Source organism: Parus major, chromosome 8 (assembly GCF_001522545.3).
Source record: "Parus major isolate Abel chromosome 8, Parus_major1.1, whole genome shotgun sequence".
Classification (NCBI taxonomy): Eukaryota; Metazoa; Chordata; class Aves; order Passeriformes; family Paridae; genus Parus; species Parus major.
In genome coordinates, this window is record NC_031777.1 from 31077282 (window position 1) to 31099412 (window position 22131).

Below are 22131 nucleotides of genomic sequence, written 5' to 3' on the forward strand. Positions count from 1 at the left end.
TTTCTTCTTGAAAACAAATTGTTTCTTTTAATGTCCTTTTCATTGTTCTGGGACATAAGTGAATGTCCCCACAATGGCAGTGAAGTTTATGGGAGCAACTCACAGCTTCTTCAAGTAAATGATGGGTGTGGATGTATGTTACTTGTGGATATATTCTGATTAATTTGAAACAAGGATAATTCCAAGAGACTTGCTCCTGTAGTCCCTCCCTGGGAAGGCAGTTGTTTGGCAGCTGGATGTGGGAATCAGGCTGGTGCCTTTCTGCACGTCACTGATCACATATCACAGGATACACTGTCACAGCAGTTCAAACTCTTCTGAAATCCTTGGATTCTTGTGTAAATTTGTGCAGGTGAAGGGACAGGCTAGTGGGGGCAGGAGGTGCAGTGTTACAGTGGTGGGCAGCATGAGGGAGGTTTTAGAGATGTGTGTTCTCTTAACATGTCTGCTTGCCTGAAATCCTTCACTGGGATGAGAGCTCTCACACAGAACAGCTGCCAAGGTCAATCACCACACTTTAAATACATAAATACATAAATAGAAATATTTATGTGTGTATATTTGCATTTCACTGTGAATTAAATATTGCCCTTCCTAAGTGCCATACCTGGATGTTCCCAGTGCCACCCCCTGTGTCAGGGCCTTGTGAGCTGAAATCACCCCCAGCCTCTTTGAGCTGGGGACCCCCTGCACTCCCTGGGGATCCTCACACAACTCCTGGCATTCAGCTGCTTAAATTCCCTTTTCTCCACAAAGTCAGTAGCAAGCTGCCAAATTACCGCTTCCCACTAGCTGGAAGTGTTCAACAGATGAAGGCAAGTGTTTTTTGTGGGAAGGAGCAGGAGAATTTAAGCAAGCTGAGTGGGTGTTTCTGTGACTTCAGCCCAGGGACAGCACAGGCTGTTTTGCTCCGTGCTATTGTTGCATGACATTCCTCTTGGCACAGGGTTTATTTTTAGCCAGACTATCACAAGTATTTTTCAGCAGGACTGTCACTGCCCCTGAACAGGAATCATATTACTGCAAGAACTTTGCTGAAACAAAGAAGATCTATTGGACAAATGGGAAATTATAAATCCAGACCAACCCAGACTTGCACGGGTAACTAATGTCACTTTTTTACAGGCAATGTGCCATCCATCCTCCGGCAAGGAGCAATGGTATTCCAGGAGATAACTCATTCCTGCTTTACTCCTGAGTTCAAGGCTCAGGTATTGCTCCTGACTTAACCCAGATACAGGCTGTGAAAGAAGACAAAAAAGCTGCTAAACTAAATTTATTTGGGCAATTTTATAAGGTCATAGTAACTTGTATACTATATTGATTTAACTCATACTTCATGAGAAAAACTTTTAAATCTCCAACCTTTTTCTGCTGTGTGTCTGTTGAGGAGAAAAGAGCTAACAATGGAGCTTTAAGTTTTCTCTTGAATATTATTCAGTATTAAAATATTTCTGGTAAGGATTCATACATATACAAGGATTTCAGAGACAGTGCATATGTTTCTGTATTGGCTGCAGCAGGAACAATTTAATAACTAACATTTTAAACTTTAATAGAAATATATATGAAATTGTGCAACTGGACGTTTGAAAATCAAGTGTTTTGGTTACTGGGACATTATGATTTTTTGCTTTGAAGCCTTTTATCAATTTGGAGTTTTTGTTGTAGATGAATGGAAGAAGAAAGTCAGTGAATCCTACGCCGCAGTCACGGAGCGGTTGGAGGATGACCTGCAAATCAAGGAAAAGGAGCTGGCAGAGTTAAAGCATGTTTTCAGGTAAAATACTCTGTGAATCTGTTTATTGATTTCTTTAGAGTGCCTGTTTGCTATCAAACAGTATTTTCAGTTTCAGGTGTTTTACATGGGCAGAGTGTCTCATGTATGGAATAAATGTTCCTTATGTCTATTTTTGGGAATACCAGTGCTGGGCAGAGCCCCACAGCACAGTTCCAGAATTACTGTTAATAATTACTGCCAGTATTTTACAACAAACATCCATGTACTTTTGTAAAATCATTATCTCTAGTACAATGTCTGTTTTGCTGTGCCCTTTTCAGTTTTGGTGGTGTGTTTCTGCAGCCAGGAATATTGCTGGAGTGTGCCACTGTAGACAAACACAAAAGCAGTGGATTCAAAGTTAGGGCTGCAGTGATTTTCTCAGGATAGCAGATGCTCACACAGGCTCACCCAGCCTTACTCAATCTCTAATGTGTTCATTACCTGCAAGGTTCCAGTGCAGCCAGCACCCAGCTCACAGACTGGAAATGAGTAAAGAAAAGTATTGAAACATTCTTTGTTTTATTGTAACCCTGTTAAATGTGTTTAATGGTTGCTCCTCCCTCAGGGTGGGTTTGTAGTGACACAAATCCAGGTGTTCTGCAAAGTTGGGGTCATAGGTGTGCTGATACTGAATGGAAAATCCCAAACTTCTATGGGCAGGCCAAAACTGAGATTCTCCAAAGAAATATTAACTGTAGGTGTATTTAGTTTTCAACAAATGTAATTACTTAGAGTGTTGGTGGATCAGTAACAAATCAGTCTGTGCCGAAGGAAACCCAGCAGGCTCGATGACAAAAGCTAAAATGTCCAAGTACCCTCTCATTTAACAACCTGTAAGCAAGCACAGTGATCACTGGCCCTGTGATCTCATTTGGGGACTGTAAACTCACTTTTTGATAGGCTTTTCCTGGTTTATTCCTTTAATCTAGCAAGATGGCCCCTGCTCTATGCATGTCCTATTCATAATTTTAAATTCAGTACACACATTTTAAAAATATTTCTTAGTTATTATTGCATTAATACAGAAGCTGAGTTTGTATGGATTATTTATATTTTCTGCGAGTCTCTCCTCTTATTCCCCCTAATTTAGATAAATTTAGAATGTATTTGTTGTGATTGCATAGCAGGATTTCTCAGAAAACAATAAATCTGGACCACTCAACCTGATAGTAGTAAAGTATTTCTAGATTTGCAGACTGTAAACTGGGTATAAATTCAGCCTTGTGTCAAAAAAAAATGACATTGAGATTTGTCTTTTAAATGTTTCCCACATGCAAGAAGCTGTGCCGAAAGGTGAAAGAAGTAATCCTGTGTAAAATCCCTTTTTCAGCTCTGATGAAGCCTTCTGCAAAGTCAACCTGAATTACCGCACGGAGAACGGGCTCTCGCTGCTGCACCTGTGCTGCCTGTGTGGGGGTAGGTGTCAGAAACGGGGTACCCCAGAAATCACTGCCTCTTCTGCTGCCAGCAGCACTGCACCTTCAGGGAACTGCTCAGAGGGAGGAGCAGCCCTCAGCATCACCCTAAGCTCGTTGCCAGAGGGCTGAATCGAGCCACAGAGAGCCCCACAACAGCTGATTCTTCTTTTTCTAACCCAAAAGTTCTGCTTGATGATGCAGGTGATTTACTAGAGGTGTTCAGCTCATCCAGAATTGCTTCCATGTGCATTCATTAATCCCAGCTCGTCACAGAGCGTTTCTGGCTCCTCATTTCTGGATTCTGTCCATGGCTCAGGCTCCAGGACAGGGACCTTGTAGCACCACTTTCCTCTACTTACACCACCAACTCTTCTACTCTAATGGAGATACCTGTATTTGATTTCACATTGATTAAAAGAAAAATAGCTGAAATGCTTTAGTGACAAACATCAGCTGTTAGGGCTTTTCCAGAGAGCAGATCAGAATACACAAGGGAAGAGGGCAAGATGTGTTCTGGGATGCTCATAAAAACATTCTAACGGTGGGATTTCCCACTTGGATCCACACAGCTGCTCTGTTATCCACACCAAGTCACTGCTTCGTGCACTTGCTTTGCTCTTGTTATGCAATTTTCAGCAGAAATTGGCTGAGAGAGGCAAAGAGACTTTTACCCTGAGGTTTCAGCTCTGCAAAGTACTGATTAATGACATACATAAATTATTCTATTGACCTTAGTTAGATGTCCACCATGAGGAGCAACCTGAAAGCACTACTGAAAAATGAGTGGATCTTTACTTGTCATTTCTGAGTGCAGGACCCTGTCTAAAGATGACATCAGCACGTGGAACATCAGAGCACTTGGGGTAGCTGAGAGGGAGTTTAAGAAAACACACACTAATTAGCTCTGTGAATACCTGGAGGAGGGCTGAGAGCTACTAGATCTGACCCTGTCCTTGGTTCCTGTCACAAGTATTCAGAAGGCACATGAATTTATTGAATTTATGTATCAATTCACTGTGCATCAGAAAGGTCAGAGCAAAGCTACTTTTCTGGACCACATTAATGGACCCCCATTAGCACTCCCCAAAATGATGACTGTCCTGGACTGATGGATGTCCTGTGTGGGGAGAGCAGTGCTCCAGGTCTGAGGAGCTCAGTGACTGAGGAACCAGAGGTTCCAGGAGCACCTTCTGGTTCATAGAGCTCTCTGCAGCGTGGTCTGGATGTTAAAGGAGGAGTTTGCTTCTCTGGAAGCTCAGCCACCCTTACCACATCCTCGTTAAAGTGGGAACAGTGAGCTGGTGCATGGCCAGACCTGCCACTGTCCCAGCCAGGCTCTTCCATCAAACTCATCACTGCCAAGTTTCAAAAGATATATTTTATTATTTGCCTCAGGTCAGCAGTAGAGAGATCTATTTCTCTGCTTTCAAACTCACACAGGAGCTTCTTACCTCATCTGCATGTTCTTTCCTGTAACTGACTTTTTTCCACTTTTCTCTCTAAAGGCAACAAATCACACATCAGAACTCTCATGCTGAAAGGGCTGCGCCCATCCAGACTGACCAGAAATGGATTTACAGCTCTGCACTTGGCAGCTTATAAGGTAAACTATTTAAAATAGAATAAATTGAATTCTGATAGGAAATCAGAACTGAGCAACTGATTAGTCTGACCTGTCTAGATGAGCTCTCTGGTCATTATTTCTGGTGAAAATATGTATTTCACACTTGTGGTGCATAGGAAAACACCCCAGGAAGAGCCCATGCACTTCTGCAGTGTCACCCACGGGGCAGGATATTGCTTTGGAATTACTGATGGAGACACCCAAAGCAACTCAAGATAGAGGAGTTGTCCAGTGCCACCATAAAATCAGGACAGAGACTCTTTTAGCATCCAGGCTTGGGTGTAGCACAGGAGAGCTGTGGGGTGCCGGGCCAGCGCTTCTCGCAGCCCCTCCTGGCTGGCTCTGCTCCCTCCAGCCGTGACAGCCGTGTCCCAGGAAGGACCTGGATAAATCCCTGTGTCCCAGGAAGGATCTGGATAAATCCTTGTGTCCCAGGAAGGACCTGGATAAATCCTTGTGTCCCAGGAAGGAGCTGGGTAAATCCTTGTGTCCCAGGAAGGAGCTGGGTAAATCCTTGTGTCCCAGGAAGGATCTGGGTAAATCCTTGTGTCCCAGGAAGGATCTGGGTAAATCCTTGTGTTCCAGGAAGGATCTGGATAAATCCTTGTGTTCCAGGAAGGAGCTGGGTAAATCCTTGTGTTCCAGGACGACGTGGAGCTGCTGACGGCGCTGCTGCACGGCGGGGCTGACATCCAGCAGGTCGGCTACGGGGCGCTGACCGCCCTGCACGTCGCCACCATTGCCGGCCACCACAAGGTACAGCTCTGCCTGTCCAGGACTGCAATGGGGGTGATATTGGCAGGTCACTCGGTTTTACTTTGATGTCTTTCAAAACAAAATTCAGAACTGGTTAAGCTGGATTTTATTAATCAATTTTATTTCATTTTTTTCTGCGTTTTGGGAAAATCACATCTGTGTATATATTTTTACACTGAACAAACATGCACAAAGGCCACAGATCAAAGGTTGGACCTGACAGGTCTTGGAGGTCTTTTCCAGCCTGGATGATTCTTTGACTTTAATAGTTGTGTGCAGAATGATGGTGGAGCTGTTTCAGTTCTCAGGTATTTAATTTCTCGTCTGTGGACAGTTCAAAGTGGTCCTTGAGCACTCCGGGGTTTCAAGTAATTCCTAAAATATCTGGGCCTTTTGCTGTAAATGCCAAAGGCAGCCCTGCTGTTGCTCCCCCGTCCTGAGCTCCTGCTGAGGTTGTGGGCAAGTTAAGGTGCTCACAGCCCTGCCCTGATGAATCTGTTAACTCAATGAGAAGTAAACTGTTAGTTGTATTGAAAAGTTCCTTATTTCTTCCTTGGGAATGATCAGCTCTGTATCAGAAGCATCTCCATAAATGGAGCAGGACTCAGATAACTCGTTTGGTTCATCTTCTGCTCTGGAATTCAAGGATTTATAGTCCAAACTCTTGCTTTCCTTCTTTACATAGTTGTGAAATTTTCAGTCAGTTTAGAATTCCTCTACCAGATTAAATAGCTTGTTTTGTCCACAATTTCATTAATATTCATGGAAACACAGAGTAATTTTTTCAGCCCTCCTTATATGGACAAGATTTTATCCCTTGCCCTTTTCCAAAACACAAAGTCCTTATGTCTGTCTCATGGGCTGTTTTCTTGGCTCCTTCTAGCCTTCAGAGTGGCTTAATTAATTGTCTTTGAAGTGAATATCATTGACTGGGCTGTTCAAAAAACTTCTGAATAAATCTTTTGTAAGAGAATTTTAAGAAAAATTGTGAAGTAAGGCTATTGTGCAAGTTGTTTAAAGTATTGTTTTGAAATAGCATTTGGTTGTACAAGGAGAAGGGAAGCATTAGCTCCCCTTGTTCTGCAGGGAACCCTGAGCCCTCTGGGGTGCTGCTGGCTGCCTTGGACCACCCAGCTGCTTTCTGTGCACCTTGGCAATGTCCCCTGGCTCACACACTGCTTCTTCACTCACTCTCTGTCCCCTGGGGATAAAAATCTTTTTTTTTTCTCCTTAGTTTCTGAAGTATTTCTATCCTTGCACATCCCTTCAGCACAGCCTCCTACTTGTGATGCCTATGACAGCTTTCAGTGCTTTCTAAGTCTCCTTTTGTCTTTCCTAGAAGGATATCTTGTCTGAGAGACTATCAAGCCTGTCTCTGTACCCCTCTCATCATTTACACTTGAGTGGAGTTTGCTTAGTACAGCACACAAAATTCTATTTATCAGGAGATCACAAAGCAGCAAGCACAGCTGCCATTGCTGCAGCACAGAAAATGTGTCAAAACCCATCTAGTTTTATGTTCATCATCAGGGATGGATCCACATCACTCAACACAGGTTTTTCGTCTTGAAGATCCACTTTGAAAGCTTCTAGATGAATCTAAATTTTTAATTCCAGCTCCCAAAGGGTTTAAGGAGAATTGGAGTTATGATCACATCCTTGAATGTGTTACAGCCTCACAGTTGATGGCTAAATTAAAATCAGGCTGATGCAAAGACATTCCAGTCATATTAGTGTAAAAGGAACAGGCCCAAACATCTCTTTTCAGAGACAGCAGCTGCCACTTCAGTTTTATCATGGTGGTTTGCTGAAAAATGACTTAAATTAATCATTTGAAACCCACCAAACCATTAAATTCCTCCCTGGCTGGCTCTGTGTTTCCACCTCTGGCCCACCAAGATATTGAAAATTGGTCAGACACAGGAAACACTGTGGAGGGAATCAGTTGTGTTAACTAAATAATTGAGTTTACTCTTTTCTGCCTGAGCATATTCCCACCCATCCCATGAGTGCCTGTTGCTGAGCTGTCCTTCAGCTGCTACAAGAGCCAGCAGCTTCTCCAAAATCTCAGGGGATCTTTCCTAGGATTTTTATTTTGTAGACAAATGCTTTTTTGAGATTGGCAGCGAAAGGATCCACATCAAAAGGATGTCAACATGACATTTAGCAAGGGAAATTCTGCCTGTGCAAAGGGGACAAGGGGGTGACAATGAGAGTGACACAGCACAGAGAGCGTTCAGGGAGGTTACAGAGCCTCCACTCCTGGCAATGATCAGACTTGGCTCTGCCCCCAGGGGAAATCATAGCTGATGCCATAGAAAAATGGTTCAAACTGGTGAGAAATGGACACATTTACATATGCCAGGGCACAGACTTTGTGCAGAAAATATCTTCAGGCCATCATAAGAAAAAAGAACAATTGAAATAGTGTAAAGAAACGATTGCTGTACACTGATGTTGCTGGGGAAGAGTTTGTGTTCTGAGGACTCAGGAGTTGCATGGGCTGGACTGACTGTCCCTGTTGTTGCATGTTTGACATTTTGGGGGTCTCAGCTGAGAGAGCAGGTGACATTTGTGCAGGTGAGGGCTGGCACTGGCTGCCACCCTGCAGGTGTGAGCAGCTCCGTGGCTGTCAGCCCTTCAGCCCTTCGCTCTGCTGTGCTGACTCATGGCCCAGACTTTCATCATCATGCCATCCAAAACTCTGCACCCATCAAACTGGAACACAGAACTCCTGGAGTGCCCCAGCCCTTCCTGTGCCCAAAGACTCCCTCGTGCTTCAGGAAAACAAGCAGCCCCAGGCTTCAGTGAGAGCCCAGAGTGGCTTCATTCTATTATATATTATAGGATTCTATTTTAGCAGCTATGCAGCATGAACTCTTGAGAGTTCATGGCTTTGCAGGAACACATGGGTCTCCTGAAGGACCAAAAAAAGTAGAAATGTGAAAGAAAACACTTAGGGTTATTTATTGAAGCCAAAGAGCTCTTATCTTCTGAAATACAAAGAAATCTTTCCATGTTTGAGGATTTACCTTCACATATTTGAATTTAAAAAGATCTTTCATTTTGTGTGACTTTTTCACTTTTAAAAACTCTGATATGTTTACAGCTCTTTGTTCATAATGGCTAAAAGAAAATTAAAGGTTGTTCTGAGAATATCCAGACAGCCAGTTATGTGCCTCTTACTTCCTAAATCAGTTTTTTTTAGTGGCACACCAATTTTCAGGCTCGTTTATAAAGCATGAGTGACATTCAGTGTTCAGTTCAAGTACTGTAAGTCGATCACTTTTACATGCTGCACCTTTATAACTCGTTCATTTGGGGCTGTTGGACTCTTTTTAAACTGGAGGCAGGAGGTTTCGAGGTCCTGCTTTGCCAGGTGAGCAGATAGATGCACAGTGTTGCTACCTGGCCTGTTTTCCCTGCAGGCTGTGGATGTTCTCCTGCAGCACGGCGCCTACGTGAACGTGCAGGACGCCGTGTTCTTCACCCCGCTGCACATCGCTGCCTACCGTGGCCATCAGCAGGTAACAGCTCGGGGCCTGGGGCCCCCAGGGACACTCACACAAACAGCTCTGCTTCCATTCACCATAGACAATGTTCTTCAGAATGAATGTGCACTGGCTTTTGAGAATTTTAATGTTTTTATAGACATGTAACTTAAAAATGAGTTTTCTATCGAGTCTCTTCTCCCTGATTTAACTTTACAGAGATGCTCACATATAGTATTACCCAATGCAATATTGCATCTGCTTTTCTCAGAGTTTTATTTTCATGTGATATTTTAATTAACCTTAATTAAGTATTTAGGTAACCCACCTCTTACTGAAGTTTGGAGCCGATGTGAATGCGAGTGGTGAGGTTGGGGACAGACCTCTCCATCTGGCTGCTGCCAAAGGCTTTCTCAACATCACAAAGCTTTTGATGGAAGAGGGAAGCAAAGCTGATGGTAAGAAAAGATACTTAAAAATCATCTTTAACATTGTGTTTTCTAGACAGAGTCTTAGCTTCTTTGTATGTGTGTCTGTGTGTCATCCTTGGACAACCAAAACAAGAAAACAGCAGTTGGAGGGTTTTCCTTGGTGAAGTATGCTAGTTATGTGCTGGTTCTGCTGGGTTCTTCCCCTCTGTTCCCTCTCCTTTTGCTGTTCCAGCAACACTGAAGGCACAGATGTGCCATTCTCCAGCCGTGCTCCTCCATTGCTGTGACACCTGGCACAGGTGTGTCCCTGCTGACTGATGGCACATCCCACAGACACACAAATGTAATTTAGAGGTCACATTTTGGGCATGTTGTGATTACCAGTGCAGAGATTCCTACCTGTACCTGAAGGGAGCCTTGAAGAAAGATGGAGAGACACTATTTACTGGGGCTGGGAGTGCCAGGACAAGGGGAATGGCTTCACACTGACAGAGGGCAGGGTGAGATTAAACACCAGGAAAAAATTCTTTCCTGCCAGGGTGGGCAGGCCCTGGAATGGAATTCCCAGAGCAGCTGGGGCTGTCCCTGGATCCCTGGCAGTGCCCAAGGCCAGGCTGGATGGGTTTGGAGCCCCTGGGACAGTGGGAGCTGTCCCTGCCCACAGGGAGAGACCTTAAAGATCAGGGTCCCTTCCAACCCAGGCCATTCTGTGATTCTGAGAAATACTGAGCAAATTTCAAATTATTTAAAAGTCATTTGCTTATCCTCAGAATCAGAGAAATGTTTTTTGGGAAGTAATATTGCATTGCTTGGAAACATACTGCTCTTCAATAGGTCCATTTAGCATGTTCTCTGAGAGTCCTGCAGTCACACCTCCTCCTCCTCGTGCAGGGAAGAAGCGTGGCCAGGTCTGTCTGTGCTGTTTGCAGAGCTCAGGGTGGTTCAGCCTGATATAATTATAATAAAGGGGGGAAAAGAGAGATGTTCTCTCATCATGACAAGGCAGTGGGAGGTTTTCTCTCTGTTAGAGAGTTTATTACAAAAGGAAAGAATCTAGGGCACTGTTTCAGGTCCTTTTCTTTAAACTCAGAATCTTCAGCACGGAAAAAAAAGGAAAGGGGGACTGGAAGCGGGGAGTTTTTTGCTCTTAAAGTAGCACACTTTGAAACTTGCTGTAAATGCAGCAGCAGAGGAAAAGTCTTTAGTGCCCAGGAATGAAAGGAATTGGGGAAAGAACCTGAATAAATCTGGCACTGTTCAGTGCATAGCAGTAATTGGGGTCACAAACTTGAACTATTTCTTTTAACATAACGTGACTCTCTAGTCAGCCCAAAAGCACAGCAAATGCCTGTCCCCTAGGCAGGATGGCATGGGCCATGGATGTGCTCCACGACACCTGGCAGCCTCCAGCATTCCCATCTGCAGCTCAAGGATCCCCCAGGAGGGACACACTAAGCAACTGCCCTTGGAATATTTCCTACTACTGGTAGATGCCAGCAGTTCTGTGCTGCCTGGACATTCATCCCCAGTTCTGTTGGTGTTGTTATTATCTTACTTTTGCTTCAAAATTTCTCGTTCTAAGGGTCATTTATAACTCGTGATTCCTTCATGGAAAGCTTTGTCAAAAGACTCAGTAAGTTTGCAGCTGGAAGAAAGCAGCCATGCCCTAAGTTCAGAAAATCACCTTGACAGTGCACTGCAGATGGCACAGAGCAATCTGGGTTTGATACACTAAAGATCACAGAAATTTCAATTTTAAACAATAGTTTTCCAAGACTTTTCAAAATGCACAGACACCACACATCAAATTCCACTAAATATCCAGAACAATCCCAGACACCCTGTGCTAAGTACAAAATCCTTTCTGTGGTCTTTTTCTGGGTGAATCGGCAGTGAATGCTCAGGACAACGAAGACCATGTGCCCCTGCACTTCTGCTCTCGATTTGGGCACCGTGATATTGTGAAGTTCTTACTGCAGAGCAGCTTTGAAGTGCAGCCCCACGTGGTGAACATCTATGGAGACACAGCTCTGCACCTGTGAGTGCCGGGGCAGCTGCTGGCCAGGGCTGGCGCTGGCGGAGGGATGGCTTTGCTAACACCTCTGCACTGGCTTCCTCCTCAGTGCCTGTTACAATGGGAAGTTTGAAGTTGTCAAGGAAATAATTCAGCTCTCGGGAACGGAAAGTCTCGCTAAAGAAAATATATTCAGTGAAACAGCTTTCCACAGGTGAGGTGTTCAAATGCCATTACCAGCATTTCCACTTACACGCCCAAAATGACAAATGTGTCACCAGGTGAGGGACAGGGTGAGCAGGGAGCTGCACAGGGAGGCTGAGTTTGTGTCGTGAGATACTCGACAGGGCATGAAGTGAGAGGCAGAACCAGGCAGTGAAAATCAGGTTCACCAGCACCTGCTTGGACAGTGGTTCCCCTCCTTGTCCAGTTTGGGAGCTGAGCTTGTTCCACCTGGAGCCAGGTACTCTGAATGAGGAACCAGGGGGCAGAACATGGTGTGGTTGGCATGTAAAGGGCTGTTCAAGAGGCACTTTGTAACACAGACTGTTTGCACAACTGGGCAAAGTTAGGTGATTCAGCAATAATTAGAATGTTTCTGAAGCAATAAAAATGAATGTGCTCTGGTGGATTAATCATGCATTTGCACATTTCTATTGATCCTTTGTTACTATATTTTTATCTCTGTGTAATTCTTTGTATATTTTTGGCTACCCAAATTCTTTTATGGACTATAGCACTCACCACTCCCTTTACTTCTGCAGTGCTTGCACCTATGGAAAGAACATAGAACTTGTCAAGTTTCTTCTTGACCAGAATGTTGTAGGCATCAATCATCAGGGGAGAGATGGGCACACAGGTAACATCATCACACTCACTGTGTATGACAGTACACACCAGCACCAAAGTATTGGGAAGCCATACACCACCAGGATTTCCAGGGCAATTCCAGCACCCAAGTACCTTTCAGACACAGCACAGCTTTTTTGAAATATTTTTACAGGAGGCATAGAAGTGATAAGACTTCAGTGAGGATGTGTCAGGCTCATTAGGGTGTGCACGAGTAACAAAACCTGGTGTAAGCTGTTCTTCCCATACTGAGGCTTCTAAGTAGTATTAGAAATTATTCTGCAAAGAGATAGGCTTCAGGAATGCATTGTCTGAGGGGCTGCACACCTTTCTGTCCCCACTGCACTGAGCTGCCTTTGTTTTCACTTGCTTTTTGTCACATACAGAATCGTTAAATGCGGTTTGTAGGTGGCAGAGTAAATGGTGTCACATTGTGCAAAGGCAATGGATTGGTTCTTGCAGCCCTAATATTTAATTTTCACCTCTTGCCTCAGGTATTTTTTTGACAACATACTTATTTACTGAGGAGATGGATTTGCACTTTGCAGTTGTTGCTGCAGTCCTGTTGTGACGTTCTGACAGCTCCCCACCCTTCTCTGATGTTCCAGGATTGCACTGTGCTTGCTACCATGGCCATATTCGCCTCGTGCAGTTCTTGCTGGATAACGGAGCTGATATGAACCTTGTAGCCTGTGATCCCAGCAGGTCCAGTGGAGAAAAGGATGAGCAGACCTGTTTGATGTGGGCTTATGAGAAAGGTATTTCAGTTTTCTGGTTTCTGCTACAAAAGCCACAGAAGTTGTGCAGGAAGGAGAGGGCAGCATGGGAAGGAGATAATGCTGCAGAATAACCTGCCAATGCCTGCAGACAGAGCTCCCACCCTCTGCTCCCCAGGGAATGGCACAAAGGGTTATAGGCCCCAGCCCTTCAATTTTTCATCTCAGATCTCTGTTAAACATCAGTTTAATCCAGACAAACTCAAGAGGAGTGTTTTGTTTCTGTGCTGCACAACAGGAGACACACAGCCTGTGCAGCAAGGGCTCTTCCTCCTCTGGCATGCACATGAGTTCTCATTTTATTGCTGAACATTGTGGGGAACAATGAATCATTCAGTAATCTTGAATTCCTCCAAATATGGATCAAAGTGAGGTGTTCCATGGTTCCTGTTGCACTGTTCTGCATGTACAGCCAGGTAGCAGCTCCCATCTTGTTCCTGAGTCTGTGGCTCCTGGGACATTTCCCTGCAGTGCCTTTTATTGGGAGAATGACTGCAATATATTAAAGCTTAGTTTGCAAGGCTTTTCAAAACCTGATTATTGGAAAAATATACATAAGAAATTATTTGAGGGAAAACTCATTTTGGAAAGGTTTAGGAAAGAATTTTAAATGCTGCCAGGCAGAGTTTTGTGCATCAAACCCTGAGCAGGTGGCCCCACTGCAGCCGGTGCCTCGCAAGGGGCAAGTGTAGATTCCATCTGCAGCAATGGGTGTACAAATTTCTCTGGCTTAGGACTACAAAAAGAATGTTTGCAGGCACTGGTTTTCCTTGTCAGGTCCACTGAGGACTATTGTCAACATCCATTGCAGCAGGATTTCTGCAGCAGAGTTCTCCTTTGCCATATCTTGCATTTTAGGAGTAGGTGGACTCGACAAAGTAACATGCTTGTTTCTACTGGCAGAAATTTCCCATATTTCTACAATTAAGAATCACAGTAGGTTTAGATTAGCATCACCATGTCTTTGCATATTTTGTAGGCATGTTTTATGGGGTTTTTTTAATCCCCTAATTTTGTATAATTTTTTTTTTTTTAAAGAAGTCTTTTGAGTTGCCTGTAAATCCCTGTATTTCTTCTTCCTTTCCTAGGTCATGATGCAATTGTGACCCTCCTGAAGCATTACAAGAGACCTCAGGATGAATCCCCCTGCAATGAATACTCCCAGCCTGGAGGAGGTATGAGCACTCATTTTATTGAAAGGGCCTGATCCAAATCAGCCTGCTGAGATCTCTGGAAGTGCTGCACCCATGGCAGAGAGCAGAGAGCAGAGAGCAGTCAGTGCTGCCCAGCACAAATAAAATCGTTGTCATGAGACTCACCATTTCACACAGATCCCTTCTGAGGCTGTAGCCACACAAGGTCCCAGTCTGCTCTGCCTGGTTCAGTGGGGAAATGAGCTGTGTCCCAGCCCACAGCAGCTCCCAGCACGTGTTGGTGTGTTTTTCTGGATTCTCACCCTTTATTATTAGTTCTTTCTGGCGTCATTGACTCAGGAATTTATCAGCACCAGCACTTTGTTGTTGTTGAACTCCATAACTCCACTCTGTTCTTTATTTCAGATGGTTCCTATGTGTCAGTGCCATCCCCTCTAGGGAAGATTAAAAGCATGACAAAAGGTATTTGACATGGGAAAACGTGAACTTTTGTGGTCCTTTTATCCAATGTGTTTGTCAGCCTGAGCATCCTACACAGGATTCATTATTCCTGGACTTTTTATGGTACATTGTTCCATTTCCCTGGGATGATTTTAGGAAACAATATACTTAGCTTTGTTCCCCAATATAATGACAATTCCTGTATCTGCCTTGTTTTCATTCACTTTAAAAAAATATTTATATTTCTCTTTATTTCTTTGAGAAGAGGCTGTGATGTGAAATAGTACTCATGAAATACTCAAAAATTTATTTCCATTCTTCATGAATGGAAATAAATACCATTTAAATCACACTGTGAAATGCCTGAATTATCCTTGTAAGAAAAATTCTGTCCAAAAATAATTTTACTTTGAAACAAATGCAGCTGAAACATTCAGATAAATATTTTAAGGTTATTTTAAGATATTTCCTCTATTTATTTTTTTTTTGTGGTACTTTCAGTTTTCCACTTTAAATGTTCACTCTGGATATAATCAAATCCTTACCTCCTTCACATAGCAGCATCAAAATGCTCTGTTTAGAAATATTCTGATGAACTTTATAGTAATAAACTAAAAAGATAAACAAGATGGAGATATTTGACAACTAAATTTAGTTGCAAAGTTTAGATTCCATGTGTCACCAAGAGTCAGGTGGCTCTGGAATAGCATCCCCAGCCATGAGCACTGGCTACACAGAAAAAAGGAATTAATTCTCCGTGTGAGGAATTGTGTGCTGCTGTCCCATGGTACAGGCAGAGTGTGGGAATTGGGCCAGTGCTCGTGGCTGACAGGTGCCAAAGCCAGGAGTGCCCAAGGCTTGTAGGGTGTGTCTGTCCCTGGGGTGTGCTGCAGCAGGGAGCAGGGTTTGCAGTCAGTGTGCTGGGATAAATCAGCGTTCCCAGGGCAAGAATTCTCAGGTTCAGTGCTTTTCTGCCCGGTCCTCCCCTTGCCCATGTTTTACAAAGGGGATGGGTGTTTCTCTTGCAGAAAAGGCTGATGTCCTCCTCCTCCGGGCTGGTTTGCCATCCCACTTCCACCTCCAGCTGTCCGAGATAGAGTTCCATGAGATCATCGGCTCAGGTATCACAAGTGAGAGTGCATTCACTTGAAATGATTGATGTTCACAACAAACATAGCTGAGCTTATTCATTTTAAACCATTTTAGGGTCTTTTGGGAAAGTCTATAAGGGACGATGTAGAAATAAAATTGTTGCCATCAAACGGTAAGTTTGTCAGGCTTTTCCACTCCTCTTGGTCACTGACCTGGTTTGAAGTATTTCAAAATCCCTTATTTTATGATACCTTTGCCCTCTGCTCCCTCTCACGTCAATCGTAAGTTACCGAGCCAACACCTACTGCTCCAAGTCCGATGTGGACATGTTCTGCCGTGAGGTTTCCATCCTCTGCCAGCTGAACCATCCCTGTGTCATCCAGTTTGTGGGAGCCTGCCTGGACGACCCCAGCCAGTTTGCCATTGTCACCCAGTACATCTCCGGGGGATCGCTCTTCTCCCTGCTCCACGAGCAGAAGAGGTACTGCCCTCAGCCACCAGCAGCCTGCCCACAGAATGGGGAGGAGTAGGGAATCTGTGCTGATGGAAATATTCATTTCAGCATAAAACAGAGCAAGGAACACACTAGAAAATACTGAGCTTTGGTCCAGTTTATTGGGTGTACAAGGTAAACTGATAAGTGATCACAAAGTTGTTACTGTCATTATTTTACGGTACATAGATTTGCTTTACATAGATTATATAACATTTTGTATGTAAAATAATTTTAAACTTTCTATGATTTACAGATAAAAATATTTTTCAACTGTCTATTAACTTCAAGTAAGCTTTTATTTTTTTACAAAATACAGAATTCTTGATCTGCAGTCTAAATTAATCATTGCTGTAGATGTGGCCAAAGGCATGGAGTACCTCCACAATCTCACACAGCCCATCATACATCGGGATTTGAACAGGTCAGTTTCTGTCTTTAGTTAAAGAATTGAGGCAACATGAAAGCTCAGAGCCACAGGGACACCCTGTAGGCTCCTGCAACCTCAGTGTCTCATTAGCACTCAACTGAAAATAATCTCAGAGGTTTTATACAAAGCCCTACAAGTCACAATTGCTGAACTGTGATTGACCTTGAAGGCTGCAGTCACTGACAGTGTTTTCATGCATGCATTTGTTTTTCTGAATCTGTTTTCTGAGGCTCAGTTTCAGCCTAACACCTGCTGTCAAAGGGCACTTGGTCACATTCTCTCATCACTTCATCCCTGCCCCTTTGCTTTGTCTCTTTTACTGTAAATATTTCCCCATAGTCACTGAGTTTGCCTGTTCCTGGGTTTGCCTGGCTGGTTTGTTGCAGCTAACAGCAGCTTTGATTGCTCCCCTCTGGGAGCTGAGGTCTTGCACGGGACTGGGCACTCATCCCTCGCTTTGCTGGTGTCCCTGTGGGAGCACTGAGTCCTTGGTGTCTGCAGGGAAAAGCCTGTTCCTTGTGCCATGGAAACAGGCTTGTGCATGTTTCAGTCACAGGGGATGAAGTGCCTGAGCTGCACTGATTGCAGGACTGGGGATGAAAATGATCCTTTTGCTAAAGCCAAAACATGTTCCTTTAGCTCTGCCCTCCCTCCAGAGCAGCAGGCACATTGCAATGGCATCCTCCACTCTCCTCTGAGCCTCCTTCACACCCCTGCATCCCTGCCCACCCTTCCAGCCCACAAAGCTGTGTGGTTCCAGGGCAGAGCCGTGCTTCTGGGGCAGTGGCACGAGCCAGGAGCCCCATGCCTGACTCTGCAGCTGCAGAGCTGCTCCAGGGGAGCCAGGACAGAGCTCACAGTGCAGCTCCACGCCCTGCTGGCTCTTAGAAGAACAGTTCTGCACTTAAGGATTTTGAATAATGATTTCCACAAAAGAAAACCCAAACCAGTATCTTCCTAGAGAGCTGGAAAGTGCCACAGAACTCAGCCAGATGGGATTTGTGAGGGTCAGGAATAATGTGCCCTGGGGTTGTTGGTGCCATTGATGTGTGCTGCTGAGAGCTCAACTCCTGAAAGTTTAGTGCGAGAGCAGGAGTTGTGTTTGCAGTATGAGTCCCAGCCAACCCACAGGCACAATTACCAGATGAAAATCTTTGCAACAGCTTAAGAGAAAGACCAAGAGTGAAATTCTGTGTTAAGTTTGGCCAGTGGCTTCACAGGAGCCTCATATTTTTACCTTAAATTTTCACATAGCTCATAACCACTTCTGTGAGTTCTGAAATCTAATGCACTGCACATAATGCATTAAATAAACCTGCAATATGGCTTGACAGAATAGAGAAGAAAATAAATCTTTCGTGCCTTTGCCCTGGAAAAGGGGTTATCCTTCCATTTGAAGAATAATTGGGAGTTTTATGTTGCTTTTCACTTCTGACAGCCATCAGAAATGGTGACATGCATCAACTTATTACTACTTACACCACGGTGAGGGACAGCAGCCACACTGATTATAGCACTGCAATAAAAGAGAGACCATTTTAGTATCCATTTAATTGAAGCCATAACAGCTGAACGTGGCTGGAGGAAGCCCTTGAGTGACTGACCTGCTTTTGATGACTCTAACTGTCTGTGAACACTTCTGAGAGCTGCTTGATGAGGGAGATGAAAGAGAGGATGGCAGCCTGCTGGTAATGGGGATGGAGTCTGCAACTCCTCTTTGTTGAAATATCCCTTTTGAAATCTTAAAATATCCATTGCTTTTCATTACACCCACAGCATGCTGAAGGCAGAAGGATCTTTTAATGGCCTGAATCCCTGGGAAAGGGACATGCTGAGCCTGTCACTTGCCATGGGAGAGGGAAGCCTCCATGCCTGGCAGGCCCCAGAACCATGTCCTTTCACAAAGCCAGGATGATTGCACACTCCTCGTTCTTGCCTGGTTTCCTTCCTTCCATGGTTTCATGGAAAGAACAATGCCTGCTCTCACCACTGCAATCCCTGTGTGACCTTTACAGAGGAGAATTAATTTCTGATTCTGCTGAATCAGTATTAATCTTCTGCCAGCTCAGTTCGGCTTGGATTTTTCTTGTTGTATGTCTGAAAATAAGCTTAAGAGTACCCGTTTCATCTGAGATTTTCAAATTTTCAAGTGCCACCGAGGCAATAACAGCATTTTTAAGATGCGCCTTCCAAGCCTTATTTCTGTAGGGTGTATTTTTTACTTTAAAAAAGAAAAATCAGTAACTGTAGTGTTCCCTGGAGGTACCAGACTGACAAAACCCTCCCAGAACCTGCTTCCTGCTCTCAGATATGCCCATCAATGCACTCAGCACCAAGATGAGCATTCCAGCAGTGTTTGTCTGATCTTGGGCCAGGGGAGGTTCAAGTTGAGCATCAGGGAGAGTTTCTGCACTGAAACAGTGATCAAGCTTTGGAAGATGTTGCCCAGGGCAGTGGTGGACTCCCCATCCTTGGAGGTGTCCAAGGAATAACTGGACATGGCACCCAGTGCTCTGGGCTGAGGACAAGGTGGGGGTTGGTCACAGGTTGGACTCCATGATCTTGGAGACTTCTTTTCCAGTCTCAGAGATTCTGTGATTCTATGAAATGTGTGCCATGAGGAGAAAGAGAATTCCAATTGATTTCTCTGCTTCTCCACAAAAAACTGTCAGCCTAGGTCTTGATTATGTCTTGACTTGTCAAGTTGGATTTATTCAAGTTCACACAGTCCTGGAATATATTGAAGTTGAAGCTGGGGCTCAGTGCAGTTTATTGACATTGAGACATGGTGGTAATTTTTGTCCTTACTGACAGAGGCCAGACCTGAGCAAAGTCTGTAGCTTTGTGTGCCTTGTTTACCTACACCCACCCCGGGGCACAGCCTTCAAGAGTCGCTCTGGTTCAGCCCTGTCTTTGATTCCTCTTTTCATTTGGCATATGGTGTGGGTCTCAAAACAATTCCACATGTCATACTAAAATCATGTCAATATTTTGATGGAAAGTACATATGAGAGCTAAAATCAAATCCAATATAAATCAAGAGAGTCATGGTTACATTTTTATGATTAAATTTATCATCCCAAGGGTTGGGTTTAGGTGAAGATGGAAATCTTGAAGACAGTGATTTGTGGGAGTCCTGCTTGGGAGAGCTTAGATTTTTTTCTGTCCTAAGACTGTTATGAGGTAAAATTTGTGTTCCTCACTTGACTGTTCTTGTTTGTATCTGCAGGTCTAATATGAGCATGTTGTACTTTCTGTTGAGACCATCAATATTACTTCCATTTTCCCTTCTCATGTAAACTCTTGCCAACTTTTTCATTTCTGTTTTTCATACACTTTTCCCCCTTCTGAATTTTCAGCTCAGTCAGCCTTTGACAAATATCCTGAGGGCATGGTTGTGTCCACTTTGCTGCACTTTGAGCTGTGATTTGCTCAGCCCCTCCCAAGCCCTGTGCAGTGAAGGTGAAGTGACTGGGGCAGGGAAACCTTTAATCTCCAGAAGTACTGGAAGCCTGTGACCTTGCCAAAGCATCTCATGGGTCTTTCTCCAAGTGTGCATTTTGTTTGAAACCTGTGTTTTTGTTTTTGTTGCCAATTTCTAAAAGTCTCTCTCTGTATTTGTTGTGTGCAAATCAGTCAAAGGTTGGTTTGTCCTCTCAGGGGTAATGTGCACTTTCTAACAATAAATATGAGATGTACTTATAGACATTCACCTACCCAAGGAGGTGATTTGAACTCAAATGTTTAACTGTGACCCAAAAACCTTTTCACCATCTTTAAGACACTATCAAACAATTACCTACAGTTGTATTTTTTTTCCCTAGTCACAATATTCTCCTGTATGAGGATGGTCATGCAGTAGTTGCTGATTTTGGAGGTAAGGAGTTTTTATGAAACACTTATCAATTAACCCAAAATTCTCTAAAACTCAACATGTGCTTACTGAGAGGGTTCTGTGGAACTGTACTTAAGGTAGGACTTTTGCATAATAAGGTGTGTGTCTCTATTGGCCTGAGAGTAATCCTTTTTCTTGCTCTGTTTCAGAATCTCGATTTCTGCAATCCCTGGATGAAGACAACATGACAAAACAACCTGGGGTTTGTTTCTTGTTTTGTTCCACATAATTAATATCAAACATACAGCAAACACGGTTTAGGAGAAGAAGACATTGGAAAAATGTTTGTTGGAACAGATGGACTGGTGTAATATTTAATCTCTATCAGTGTTTCTCTGTCTTGGTTTTATTTTTTTCCTCCATCTTCAATAGCAGAGATGAGGGAATATATAACATCTGCAGCAGAAAACAATGCTTTGTAAGGCTGTCTTTGGAGCTCTGTTGCTCCAATTCCTTACTAAAAAGTTAACTTTAATCCACTCCACTCACATGATGTTGGCAGGTGGTTCCTCTTTCTAAGCAAGCTAATGCAGTTATGTGTCCTGCACAGGAGCATGCTGGCTAGATCTTGCAAGCCAGGTGAAAGTTTTCCCTAGCAGATTACCAATTATTTTATGGAGTGGTGGAGGCAGGAAACAAAGGAAAACAACCATACAAATACAGGACTAGGTGCTTGTGTGAGGAAGCAAACACTGCTAACGTGTGATTGCTGTTTCCTGGTGCCCAGAACCTGCGCTGGATGGCCCCTGAGGTGTTCACTCAGTGCACGAGGTACACCATCAAAGCTGATGTCTTCAGCTATGCTTTGTGCCTCTGGGAGCTGTTAACAGGGGAAATTCCATTTGCTCACCTGAAACCAGGTAACATGCTCAATGAATTCATATTTTAAATTCCTCTAAACTCGAGAAGTAGCTAGACTGTGTAATTTTAACCAGTATCTCACTGAAGTGTGTTATTAAGTGCTAAGATACTGCATTTGGTGAAAAGCACAGAACTCTGGTCTAGGTCTAGGACTATGAGCAGGACACTCTGACTGCAGGGTCTGTCTCTGACATGATTGTTGGGATTGCAGAGCCATTCCTTGGTGCATCTCCTTGGTGTGCCTCAGGACAGCATCCCCAAAGCAGGGGACACAGGGGGTGTATAACAGCAGAGCAACGTTTCCAGGGCTGCACTTTGCACTCCTGAGATTCTGACCCCTGGATGTCTGACAGGAGTTGTTAGAGGTCATGAGCACTGCAGGACGTGGTCAGAGCCAGCAGGGGTAAGGAGATCAGGTTCTGCCACTGAGACCCTCATTGCTGTGTGACCTGGGACCAGAGGTGGCCATGGTGATGGGCATCTCAGTCTGCTCTTGGTCTGATGGGAAACACCTCCTTTCACCTCCAGCCTCCATCCAACCTCCTTTATTTGTTGGTTGGATCGCTCAGCAGTGGCTTTCCATACCTGCTGGGGGTCTCAGGGCTGGCAGGGGTGTTCCTGGG

At 44.1% G+C, this 22131-nt stretch overlaps 1 protein-coding gene across 1 annotated transcript in view; it reads left to right on the forward strand.

Annotated features, from left to right (window-relative positions):
* Positions 1–943: 943 nt before the first annotated feature.
* LOC107208426 (serine/threonine-protein kinase TNNI3K) overlaps positions 944–22131 on the forward strand; it is a 26976-nt gene continuing 5788 nt past the window's right edge. Inside the window, exons 1-20 of the mRNA XM_015636829.3 lie at positions 944–1101; positions 1672–1780; positions 3114–3199; positions 4707–4804; positions 5471–5581; positions 9010–9108; positions 9392–9530; positions 11397–11541; positions 11627–11731; positions 12282–12376; positions 12975–13124; positions 14231–14317; positions 14702–14758; positions 15766–15858; positions 15944–16001; positions 16116–16310; positions 16642–16746; positions 20577–20629; positions 20797–20849; positions 21375–21507. Coding sequence (XP_015492315.1) covers positions 1062–1101; positions 1672–1780; positions 3114–3199; positions 4707–4804; positions 5471–5581; positions 9010–9108; positions 9392–9530; positions 11397–11541; positions 11627–11731; positions 12282–12376; positions 12975–13124; positions 14231–14317; positions 14702–14758; positions 15766–15858; positions 15944–16001; positions 16116–16310; positions 16642–16746; positions 20577–20629; positions 20797–20849; positions 21375–21507 — 2011 coding nt within the window. The 5' untranslated portion in view covers positions 944–1061. The remainder of the gene's footprint in view (positions 1102–1671; positions 1781–3113; positions 3200–4706; positions 4805–5470; positions 5582–9009; positions 9109–9391; positions 9531–11396; positions 11542–11626; positions 11732–12281; positions 12377–12974; positions 13125–14230; positions 14318–14701; positions 14759–15765; positions 15859–15943; positions 16002–16115; positions 16311–16641; positions 16747–20576; positions 20630–20796; positions 20850–21374; positions 21508–22131) is intronic.